This window comes from Medicago sativa, chromosome 5 (genome assembly GCF_051527215.1).
Source record: "Medicago sativa cultivar Bolivia chromosome 5, Bolivia_mono, whole genome shotgun sequence".
Classification (NCBI taxonomy): domain Eukaryota; kingdom Viridiplantae; phylum Streptophyta; class Magnoliopsida; order Fabales; family Fabaceae; genus Medicago; species Medicago sativa.
This window is the reverse complement of record NC_140753.1, coordinates 16627258-16639525: the sequence shown is the minus strand read 5'-3', so window position 1 is coordinate 16639525 and position 12268 is coordinate 16627258. Positions and strand designations below refer to the sequence as shown.

Genomic DNA, 12268 nt, shown 5'->3' with positions numbered 1-12268 from the left:
GGCGTATTATGTCAAACCCAAACTCTCTTATTGCGCGTATTTACAAAGCTAGGTATTTCCATAGGTGTGATTGTCTACAATCTACCTTGGGACACAAAAGCTAGGTCTGGAGAAGTTTGTAAAATTATAAGTTCATATTGAAGGCAAGAAGTGGATGGAAGATGTTTTGGCACAACAAGTGGATTGCAGGTGATATCCCATTGGTTCCACCATTGGGAGAGGATTTTCCTCTTTCAAATCTTCGAGTTTCTCACTGTATGGTTCACAATAAAAAATTGTGGGATGTTCCTTTCCTAGAATTGATTTTTGACCATGATGGTCGGATTTAGGCAAATGTACTAAATGATTTACCAAATAATAAAGTGATATAAGTAGCATCCACATGAATTGTTGTTTCAATCAAAATTCCAAAATAGTCCCTTATTGTGCAATGTGTTAGTCAAAATAGTATTTGGTGTTAAAAAAAAACCTCAATTTGGATAATAACTTTTTTTCCTATAGGGACGAACACTTGATATGTTGAAGTGTTAATTCGAGTCTCAAATTTTTTACATTTTAACTCTTAGTATCTTTGTTGAGGATTTTTTTTTTTTAATATAATAGCATGTCAAATTTTCGACGATAAGATGTTAGTGATACTATTTTCACATCAAAAAAAATTTAGCCAACCATACATGTATGTTAAAAACTCTAAAAGAGAACTCTCTAGCTTGTTTTATCTAAAACAGAAACTCTGAAAAAAGAAAATTTAAAAACCGGAACTACATGCTATTGTGAGTTTTAGCCAAATTTATGTAAAACAGAAACTCTCTAGCTCTTTTTTTTTATCTAAAACAGAAACCCTAAAAGTCACCAACTCCAAGTGATTGATAGAAAGAAAGCTTCAACTTTGTTTCTTGTTTGAGCCTTTCAATTCACCAATTGATGGTATCTGCAAGAATCCAAATAAAATATTTGCAAACACGGTTCATAAAGAAAACACAAAGCACAATAATAATATACATAATAAAGAGTCAACTAATGATTCTATTGGGATGTATAAACACAATACAAGAAAATGAACCATATTTCAACAAAGCCGAAATCAATAATTCAAAGCATTTGTGGAAACATAAAATCAAAGTTACCATCATCTACTACTTTGCAACCAAAGACGATCCAAAAACTTGTCCTGCCATGAATGGACGTTCTGGACCTCAATGTTGTTTCGTTTAACAACGTTCTTCAATGATACGAGACTTGGAATATGAGGGACTGATTCAAGCCAGATTGATTCAGCTCCAACAACAAAAAAAGTTATGGATCTTTGTTTTTCAGGTTCAAAATAAATAAAGGAATCACTCTTATAGGTCTTCTGAAGCAATAAGGCACCCCCACCATTCTCAAAGTGTTTTATTGGCCTACATACACCAAAACCCCAAGGAGATCCTTTGAAATTGTCGCTGCAATAAACCTTGGTCCATGATTCACCGATGCCATATTTCTTCATAAGCCATACTACACAAGAGTCGAAAGTTGATTCACATATGTAAAGAAAACCTTTTAATTCTACCATTGTGATACCGTCACTATAAGGAAGAAGAGGAGGAGAAGGGAAGGATTGAAACCTCTCACTCTCAAGGTTGAAACACAATATTGAACGTATCTTGCTATCAAAATTGATCCAATGAAGTGCCCCGTTCACAGAAGCTGGACATTCAAGCCTCAAAGATGAAAACTTGGGATCAAATTCAATATTCCTCCATGTCGTTGTTCCTAGCGTGTGCATTTCAACAACCATAACAAAATTGATCCAATGAAGTGCCCCGTTCACAGAAGCTGGACATTCAAGCCTCAAAGATGAAAACTTGGGATCAAATTCAATATTCCTCCATGTCGTTGTTCCTAGCGTGTGCATTTCAACAACCATAACATTAGATTTACACCGCCATCTATCGTATGTCTTCCACATTCTTATCACCTTATATTCATTAGTTTTAGGTTGGAAGCCAAGACCAACACATATTGGTTTCTGTGTAGTTGTAATTCTGGTAGGTTCTGGAAGTCTTATGAACTCACCTGTGATTGGGTTACAAACAACTAAATTGTTTACACTACTTAGCTCACGAAATAAATTATATGGCTCACATAAGCAAAGCAAGCCATTGCAGGAATTCGCCACACCAAATTTATCATCTTCTGGATTGTAAGAAGGTAAACGACATGTCGTATTCACATTACGAAGTGGAAGCTTGAATTTAGGGTCAAATTTGGTGTAGACAACGTGCGGCAAATTTTCAGGTTGGTACTCTAAAAGGTGCAATGTATTTGACACTAGTCCTGAATCAGCGTTCCGAATCATGAAACCAAGTGATGCACGTTCAAAGTATAATGTGGCAAAATATGGATCTGAAATCAGTGCATTCCATGTTTTACAAACACATTTGCAAATGGAAACAGCTTTGATGGGGAGTTGAAGTAGAATGTGGGTGGTGATTGAGGATGGAAGATCCGCAAAATATCCACCAACTTTCTCTCTAGTTGTGGCAAAAGCAATTAACTTACTTCTTTTCATGGTGATGCTGAAACAAAAATAAAATAATGAGAAAATAAAACACATAAGAGGGATTCTTATTTGATAAATATCATGCAATAGATGTCGAAAAAGAAACATGGGAGCAAATGGGAAAAACAAAAGGTTCCTATCTTTCATTTTTTGGACCTATGTATAAAAAAATTGAAATTAAACAAAGAAAATTGAAATTATGAATTTTGTATTAAAAAAGGACAGCATTAGTTAAAGATATTGTTGGTATTGCCATGTTAGTCTCTTGAATAAAAGAGAAAAAAGAGACATGTGATGAAATTGTGTGTCGTTCGACCACTTTTTTCAATCATTATTTATATTGTATCGCGTATCGTATGATACACACATATATATATACACACACACACATACTCCAAAATAATTCAAATATTTTCAAAAATCAAGTGTGAGTAATAATTATGTCCCACGTTAATTAGAAATGGAGTAAACGTTGATGTATAAAAGAGGGGACTCATATATCTAAAGCCTTAGGATTTTGGGTGAAGATGTGATGTCTTAGTCTCTTAGTGGTCTTGGACATTTAGCCCATTGCCGCTCCCCGAACTCTTCAACAAGTGGTATTCGAGCCCTGGTTAGGCTCGGTGGGGGAGCGGGGGTGGGATCCTAGTGTGGATCAGGCTAGTGATGTGGGAGACTCACACTTGAGGGGAAGATTGTTGGGAATCAAGTGTGAGTAGTTATGTCCTAGCTTGAAATATAGGAAACATTGGATATATAAGAGAGGGGACCCATATGCCTAAAACCTAAGGTTTTGAGTGGAGATGTGGTGTCTAAGTTTCTTATTGATCATATCCATTTATTGGTCATATACGTTTAGTTTATTGCCGCTCTCAGCGCTCACCGAGCTCCTCAACAAATATCATATATAAACTTCAAAATACTTCAATACTAAAGTCATAAAATAAAATACTCCCTCCGTTTCAAAATGAGTGTCGTTTTAGGTGTTTACACACATATTAAGAAATGCAATGATTAAGAGAAAGATAATGGTTATTTCACCAAATTATCCTTATTAACTATTGGTTAGTTTTAAAAGTAATACTTTTGAAGTAGTGTGCAGAGTATTAATTGGAGGGTACAATTGAAAAGAAAAAGTTATTATTGCATTGGAAACTGAAAGCGTCACTCATTTTGAAACAATTTTTACACTCATTTTGAAACTGAGGGAGTAAATAACATAAAGCATCCTTAATTCAATCAAAATCAAACATAAAGTGTATTATTATGTTCAACAACATTATGTCTCATACAATACAAGGTGTTTTCGGATACAGTGTTAGATAGGTTCCACTTAGATGACTTTGAGTCTGAATTTGGTGATTTTAATTTTTCACATATCATTCTTCGAGTCACCAAAAGACATCAAAGTATTTTCGTAAAATAAGTATGATGAAAGTTGTTCGCAAGTGTTCCACGTTAGACCAACAATTGAAAATCATTCAAAACTTGTCACTTACGGCTCTAATTAATCATTTTAAAGACTCAAATAAATAACGATATGATTAGTATGCCTAATTACCAAAATCAAATTTGTTTCTTGTTGTTATTGTCAAATTAGTCACAGTCTTACTTCCAATTTTGCAGCATATGAAACACAAATATAAGTACCTAAATATTTTGTGTTAAATTTTAATTGAATCCTCGACTTCCAAGGGTAGTTGCTACTTGCTGGTTTTTTGATCGATTTCAAAGTTGTTTATTAGAGACTATATGAAACAGAGCAACAATCCTTTTTTTGTTGGAAGGAGAACAACAATCCTAGAATCAGAATGAATTACATAAAAAGAAAAATCAAAGACCGTGAAATTAAAATGCTTACATGCTGAGTGAGTGATATCAAGCGATCAAGAGGATGAATTCCACCGTTTTGGGATTTTGATTTTGAGTGACGGCAAATCCTATTGTGATTTGATCATCTTAATTCTAAAGGTTTAGTTTGCTCAGAACTATATACTTTTTTTTTTTTGACAAAAACTATATACTTATATCTAGGCTGATATTTTTTTTTTTAATAAAATAAATAACTGCTACAGAAATTTTAGCCCTGCCCGAGCTTTTTATTTTTCAATATATAAAATTTAATAATCTCTCTCTCTCTCTCTCTCTCTCTCTCTCTCTCTCTCTCTCTCTCTCTCTCTCTCTCTCTCTCTCTCTCTCTCTCTCTCTCTCTCTCTCTCTCTCTCTGATTGGGGTCTCTCTTTTGGCTTTTTATTTATAAAAAATTTCAGGATATTCTATCCATAATTTCTGTTGTAATTATTATATATTTAAAAAAAAGTTGGCTTTTTTATTTATAAAAAATTTCAGGATATTCTATCCATAATTTATGTTGTAATTATTATATATTTAAAAAAAGTATTTTGTATATCTTTTTATCATCATCGGTCAATCAATTTTTTCCTTGCTATTTGAGAAATTCAAGTAGTTTTTCAATAATTATTTAGGTATGCCGTCGATGATTGGTAGAAGTAAGAAGGCTACTTTTTCTTTTATCAAAGATAGGGTGTGGAGGAAGATAAATTCTTGGAATGGTCGTGCCTTATCTCGAGCTTGCAAAGAAGTTATGTTGAAATCAGTCATTCAGGCTATTTCATCCTATATCATGAGTCTTTATCTTATTCCGTCGTCGATTATTGATGAGATAGAAAGGATGATGAATTCCTTTTGGTGGGGCGGGGGAGGAAACCGTAAGGGAATTAGGTGGATGGCGTGGGATAAACTTGCATGTCCTAAATCTCAAGGCGGTCTGGGGTTTCGAAACCTCCGAGCATTTAATATGGCGATGCTTGCTAAACAAGATTGGAATCTTCTCAATAAACCGGATGCTTTGGCCTCAAAATTATTAAAATCTAGATATTTTCCAAATAGCTCTTTTCTTGAGGCTAAGCTTGGACATAATCCTAGTTATGTGGCGAAGTATTTGGTCTTCTCGATCTATTCTCATTCATGGTCACAGATGGAAGATTGGTGACGGCTCTAGAGTGCGAGTTATGCAAGATCCGTGGCTGAGTAATAGTTCTTCATCTTGGATGCCATCTCCTCAAAATATTGATGTGCATAATATGTATGTTTGCGATCTGATGAATGAAGGCAGTAACTCATGAAATATGAACCTTATTAGTGGAATGTTTCCTCCCTGTATTGTGGATAGTATTATGCAGGTTCCTGTGCTTGATGTGGTCACACATGATACACTTATTTGGAAGGAGGATAAATCTTGTGTTTATACTGTCAAAACTGGCTATAGGTTATGTATGGAGAAGATTATGAAAGTCGCTAAACATTTTGTTCCATGAGAGTGGAAGCGGATTTGGAGGATTAAATCGCCCCCGAAAGTGCGGAATCTTATTTGGAGAATTTGTCGAAATTGTTTGCCTACGCGAAAGAAGTTGCAAGAGAGGGGTGTGGACTGTCCTAGTAGCTGCCCTGTTTGTGACAACAATGTCGAACAAACAATCCATCTTCTGTTTGGATGTCAGTTCAGCAAAGAAGTTTGGGACGTGGCTGGTTTGAAGGATGTGATTGAGAAACGAATGACTATTACTTCATCTCCTCATAGTGTTATCATGGATATTTGTGCATCAGAGGATAATACAGTGGTGAGTAAAATGGCTATGGTCATTTGGAGTCTTTGGTACAATCGAAATAATATTATTTGGAATAATAAGAGATCAACACCTTCTCAAGTCAATATGATGGCTAATTCTCTATGGGATGATTGGAGGCTAGCAAATTGTATTAGTGAGAACTCATCAGACAGCCAAAGTCATAATCCTATTCAAAGGTGGGTGAAACCTCCAGAGGGTTGGTTGAAGTGCAATGTTGATGCAGGCTTTCATCCTCACCAAGGAGTGTCTTCTTTGGGTGCTTGTATTCATGATGAGAGGGGAGTTTTTGTTAGAGCGCATACGGCATTGCGGGAACCGATGTTGCAGGTGATAGAAGGTGAAGCAATGGCTTTACTTGGAGCCATCCAATGGGTTCTTAGTTCGGGATTTCAGAATGTCATTTTTGAGACTGATTCAAAGATTCTATCAGATGCTATTTTTCGGAAGAAAGAAGACATTTCTGAATTTGGATCCATCGTTACAGAAATTAATAGGTTGCTATCTCTTAATTCAAACTTTGTGGTTAAGTTTATTCGGCGACAAGCGAATATGGTTGCTCATTCCCTTGCAAGGGCGGCCATTTCTTGTGCTAGTCTCGAATTTTTTGATTTCCTACCTTTTTGTATTAATGATCTTGTTATTAATGAAATGAGTTGATTTGGTTGTTGTCAAAAAAAAAAAACTTCAAAAACTTTTTTTAATTTTGGCGGAAGGGTTTGGGGTTGTGGAAGGCTTGGGATTTGAATTCTCTTGTTAACATAACAATAAATTATAAATGGGTCAACAAATAACTAAGGTCATTACTAACATCCACACCTCTCATTAGAATTTAAGTAATTTTTTTAGGGCCCAATGAACCCCTATTTTTTTTGGTTGGGGCCTAAATTTTGTACTTATACTTTTGGGCCTAAGACAGCTCCCCTGCTCGCCCTGCCCTGATACGGCCATGCCTATATACGATGCAACATTGTTTTTTATTTGTTTATAGCTAAAAATACTCTAAAATGACCTATAATTGAAGTTAGGGTTAAATATGTTTTTGGTCCTTATAAATATGTCAACTTTTCATTTTAATCCCTCTAAAATTTTCCTTCAACTTTTACTCCATATAAAATTTTCAATTACTACTCTTGGTCCCTATTTTTATGTTATTTTTTTAATGAAATTGTGCATAAATACGTAGAATATTGTAAAAACCTTTCCCATTGGTTACCTTTGTTATTATCTTTCTCTTAATCACTCATTATCTCCTATCTATACTATATATAAAGAATACAACCCCTTTCAACACTTTTGGGCTGAATTTTTTCTTCCAAAAATGCCCTCAATTTTCAATATAAAATAACTCATGTTACAAATAGATAAGAATAAATTTTAATATTAAAAAAATGTAACAAACACGGTGTGAATATATATATGTCATTTTTTTCCTTTATCATTTAAAAAGTGTAACAAACTAGATGAGTATATTTATACTTACTTTTTATTTATTCAATTATACCCTTAAACTACTTTTTCTATAATAAAGATTATCGTTGGTGTTAAAAAAAAGAATTTATATTATATCTTTTGTTATATTGTTGGTGTTATTGAAATAGATAATCATGTTTAATTTGGTTTGTCATAACTAGGAAACAACAAACATTTATATTTTGTCAAAAAAAAAAAAACAAACATTTATATTTTTAGTTTTAATCAAAATCAAAATTTCATTAAAAAAAACATATTTCATAATTTTCAAATTTTACGTGCCCATCTTTTCGCTAATCTAAATAATTTATTTTAATAATTCATTCATCATTTTCTCTCATCTAAAATGAACCAATGACATCGATGGCACCCAAGTATTTCCCATATCATGGTCAGCAAAGACCTTTTTCTCAAACTACAGGAGTGTATTTAAGTAAAGTCAAACCAAAAGTATGGAGCCCGGTCATAACCCAAAATGAGTTGGGCTTATTATATTTGTTTTATGAATTTTGCTCTTTATCCAACAAAAAATACTCATTCCCAACTGAAATTACTATAATGCCCGTGGTGAGTTAACTCACACAGGGGTATTTTTGGAATTTCAGTTGGGAATGAGCAAAATGTGTTGGGTAAAGAGCAGAATTCTTGTTTTATTTAACTTTAGTACTAGAATTAGGGAAATCAATCAAATTGCCAAACCGATCGAGAAACTCAATTCATCCCATCCTCTTGGTCGTTCGATCGAAATCCACTCACTCTGTAAGTAAGCATAATAAGCAACGTTTTCACTCTGTTTCTTAGATTATTCTTCTCTTTGTTTTTTTACAATACTTTTTTGTTGTTATGTAAATTCAATATTGATGATATCTGTTTTGGGCTTGTTTGGATAACAAAAGCGTTTATCATGATGATAAGCCCTAATGTATAAGCTTGCATATGTTTTTCACAAAAAATTTAATAATGTTCAATTGTTTTTTGTATTTGCTATAAACTATATTGTAGAACTTATGATAATAAGTTGAAAAGAGCTTATCAAAACTGTCATAAGCTGTTTCCATCACTTATGCCAGTATATAAGCTCAAATAAGTCAATCCAAACATGCCCAAGTTTGAATGGAAAATTGGTTGGTTACCTTTAGGCAGATTTTTATGCGCTCTTGTAGTCAAAGCAAAGAAATTTTCTAGCTTTGTGGTGCTTTCACCATTCATTTATCAATATTTTACTCTAATTTTGCAATTTGTATCTCAGTTTCAGCTTATCTTTGATTGAAGTTGTAATTTTTGTACCCCTTGGTCTCTCTTTCGGCGTCTATTGCATGATATTTATCAAATATGAATCCCTTTTTCGTAATTTATTTACTCATTGTTTTATTTTTGCTTGTTTGCATAACAGCATTGCCATGAAAAGAACAAGCGAGTCAGTTGCCTCTTCCACGACTAGGCACAGAAGCAAACCAGCAAAAGAACTTGGATCGTTTGCAGATCTTTCATCCTTAATCATAACCAACATTCTGCTTCAACTCCCTATCAAAGATGTTTCCATTTGTAAATGTGTTTGCAAAACATGGAATGCACTGATTTCAGAACCATATTTTGCCACATTATACTCTCAACATGCATCACTTGGTTTCATGCTTCGGACTAGAAATTTAAAACAAGTGTCAAGAACTCTGCACCTTTTGGAGTATCAGCCTAAAAAGTTTCGCCGTGCATTCAACATTGATGTCGTCAATTTTAATCCTAAATTCAAGCTTCCTCTTCGCAATGCTAATGACACATATCAGCCAACTCCTTACAAGCCAGAAGATGACAAATTTGGTGTGGTGAATTCCTGCAATGGCTTGCTTTGTTTATGTGAGCCATATACTGTAAACCATTTAGTTGTTTGCAATCCAATTATAGGTGAGTTTATAAGACTACCAGAAGCTATCGGAATTGCAAATACTCGGAAACCAATATGTGCTGCTCTTGGCTTCCAACCTAAAACTAATGAATATAAGGTGATAAGAATGTGGAAGAGATGTGATGGGTTGTGCTATAAATCTAATGTTATGGTTGTTGAAATGCACACACTGGGAACGACAACATGGAGGACTGTGGATGTTGACCCTATGTTTTCATTTACGAGGCTTGGATCTCCAACTTGTGTGAATGGGGCACTTCATTGGATCAATTATGATGGCAAGAATAAGATACGGTCAATATTGTGTTTCAACTTTGAAAGTGAGAAGTTTCAAGCCTTCCCTTCTCCCCCGCCTCCTCCTCCTCAGCATAAAAGACAGAGCATCACCATGGTAGAATTAAAGGGATTTCTTTACGTATGTGAATCAACTGTGAATTCTTGTGTAGTGTGGCTTATGAAAAAATACGGTATCGGTGAATCATGGACTAGGGTTTTCTGCTCCGATAATTTCAATGGAATTCCCTCTTGTTTTGGTTTATGTAGGCCAGTAAAACACTTTGATAATGGTGGTGGTGCCTTGTTGATACAAAAGTCCTATAGCTGTGATTCCTTTATATACTATGAACCAGACAAACACGTATTCAAAGTTTATTCCGTTGATGGGGCTGTATCACCCTGGTTTGAATTATTCCCTCATAGTCCAGGTCTCATCTCATTGAAGGATGTTGTCGAAGGAAGCAACATTGTGGTGCAAAATGTTTATTCACGGTAAGGATTTTGGTTCCAATATTTTATTTTAATTGCCAATTGAATTTATTGCTTTTATTTATGAAAATCAAAATAATTTTGATACGAGGAATCAAAATAAACTCTTTTGATGTGCTAAATTATACGACAAGGTTTTGGGTCTGCTTTAGTTGAAAAGTAGTAAAATATTTCAGGAAACAATAGAAGTGGACCACATTACCTGTGATTTTAACGACATTACATAATTATCATCAAATTCCCTAATATTTTTGTTATTTCATATAGGTGTGCAAAGGTTAAAGTGCCAGAAGAAAATGAAAGTTTATTAAAAAAAAGAAGAATATGAAATGATTTCTTTGGCTGAAGATGCATTCATTTGATGGTGAAGAATGTGCGAAGAATATTCCTCCTCGGGCCTAAGATTGTTTGAGTCAATAGTTCATTATTTGTTTGTTTTGGGTTATTTTCTGCAAAAAAGCAGAACTTCAGTTAATTTTAGGGTCAATTGTTTTGAACAATGGCACACCATGTAGATAAATGTTTATTCATGATTTATTAGAGATGTCATTCTGGCAACATTGAAAACGTTGTATGAAACTCACCAATATCTATAAATGTATTATTCCCCTTTTATAACTTTTACTTTTGCACGCACTGTGCATGTATTTTTCATTTTCTTGTTCATTTTACTTTGATAATGTCGTCCACAATGTTTCTTGCACCCTAATAGAACATTTGTATTCTTAAATCTATCACTAGGAACTCGGATAGATTGATCTGTCTTGTTCACTTGTTTGAAGGAAAGGTTTACACGTCAAGAAATTGACACGCTCAGTGAGACGTTAGTTTGAGATAATTGGTGGCAAATTTCTAAGTTATACGAAAAAATGGAAACGCGCCTCTAAACCCATATTTTGGCTCATGCACTTAAAAATCCATAGCTTTTTCATTTATTTATTATTGTTTTTCTTTAAAATATCCTTTACACTGACCACCATTTTTGCCTGTTGATCTTCTTCATTATTTCCACTTTCATAAGTACAAGGTTTCCATGGCCAATCTCTTATTCACAGCTAAAATCTAATCTAATCTAATCAAGTGGGATGCAAAATATTATATTGTATCATAAAATGTTGAGTATTTGTTATACTTTAAGCAACATGACAAGCAAAGTATAACAAATACTTAAAGTTCAAGAGATGTTGGTTGTATCAAGTCGGTATGTGTTTTTTTGAGTTTGTTCTGTTAAAAAGTTCAAGAGAAAAATGGTGAAGACTATAACCAACATCGTTTTCCATATAGCCACGGTGTTGGTGAGTTTTCGTCAAAAGCAACCTTTATGCCTTTAAGCACTATTCTTTTCTGATGAAATGAATAAAAATAAATCTTAAGATAAGTAATTTAATATAATTGTTATAGATAAACTGATGATTGCCAATATTTAAAAGAATTCTCTTAAACATAAGCGTGGGTGTAGTGGTCGTAAAAGTATAACCGATTAAGCATTTTTACAAGTATGGCTTAGAGTAAAAATTGTGGTCCAAAGAATAGTTAACTCAGATTAATTTTAGAAGCATAAAGCAAGCGTAGAACTAAGTGTATGTTTCACTTTTGGACGAGGCAATATTAATTTTAGAAGTGTAGAAATAAATTTTGATATGTTTGATTCATATAAAAAGAGTATAATTGATTTTATTCTCTAGAATTTGATTATACATGAAGCTAAAAATCATAGCTTCTCACTCTAGAATAAACTTATAACTTAAATCTATAGTTTAATTCATTTTTACATAAATGTATTTAAATGTAAATTATTTTACTTATAACTTAATTTTAATCAAAATGGGAAGTACTTGTGAAAGAAAGAGAAAAAGGTCACTTGTGACATTGTGATTGGCCAATGTCACCCATTGGGTGTGGTTTTCTCCAAAAGCCCAACCGTGAACCATATAC

At 33.7% G+C, this 12268-nt stretch overlaps 3 protein-coding genes across 4 annotated transcripts; 2 read left to right on the top strand and 1 right to left on the bottom strand.

Moving 5' to 3' along the window:
* Positions 1 to 1129: 1129 nt before the first annotated feature.
* LOC146920566 (F-box protein At3g07870-like) lies at positions 1130 to 2554 on the bottom strand. The gene is made up of 2 exons (XM_085711158.1): positions 1833 to 2554; positions 1130 to 1703 (listed from the first exon to the last, which is right to left on the bottom strand). Exons 1-2 carry the CDS (start codon positions 2552 to 2554, stop codon positions 1130 to 1132), a joined length of 1296 nt encoding a protein of 431 aa, XP_085567284.1.
* Positions 2555 to 5985: 3431 nt separating this feature from the next.
* Positions 5986 to 6876, top strand: LOC146920565 (uncharacterized). Its single transcript, XM_085713992.1, has one exon. It carries the CDS (start codon positions 6121 to 6123, stop codon positions 6850 to 6852), a length of 732 nt encoding a protein of 243 aa, XP_085570118.1. The 5' UTR covers positions 5986 to 6120; the 3' UTR covers positions 6853 to 6876.
* A 1450-nt stretch (positions 6877 to 8326) lies between these two features.
* Positions 8327 to 10951, top strand: LOC146920564 (F-box protein At3g07870-like). 2 transcript variants are annotated; one of them, XM_085713989.1, is made up of 3 exons: positions 8327 to 8424; positions 9059 to 10336; positions 10601 to 10951. In XM_085713989.1, exons 2-3 carry the CDS (start codon positions 9066 to 9068, stop codon positions 10659 to 10661), a joined length of 1332 nt encoding a protein of 443 aa, XP_085570115.1. In that variant the 5' UTR covers positions 8327 to 8424; positions 9059 to 9065; the 3' UTR covers positions 10662 to 10951. The 2 variants fall into 2 exon arrangements, with proteins under 2 accessions (XP_085570115.1, XP_085570116.1); XM_085713990.1 differs by having other exon boundaries at positions 8327 to 8428.
* Positions 10952 to 12268: the final 1317 nt, after the last annotated feature.

Bases quoted from the DNA above. Each gene is read 5' to 3' on its own strand.
- LOC146920566 (XM_085711158.1), bottom strand. From the start codon at position 2,554: ATGAAAAGAAGTAAGTTAATTGCTTTTGCCACAACTAGAGAGAAAGTT. The intron at 1,704-1,832 runs GCTTGAATGTCC...TTCATCTTTGAG, and splicing joins CCCAAGTTTTCATCTTTGAG to GCTTGAATGTCCAGCTTCTG.
- LOC146920565 (XM_085713992.1), top strand. From the start codon at position 6,121: ATGACTATTACTTCATCTCCTCATAGTGTTATCATGGATATTTGTGCA.
- LOC146920564 (XM_085713989.1), top strand. From the start codon at position 9,066: ATGAAAAGAACAAGCGAGTCAGTTGCCTCTTCCACGACTAGGCACAGA. The intron at 10,337-10,600 runs GTAAGGATTTTG...TATTTCATATAG, and splicing joins GTGCAAAATGTTTATTCACG to GTGTGCAAAGGTTAAAGTGC.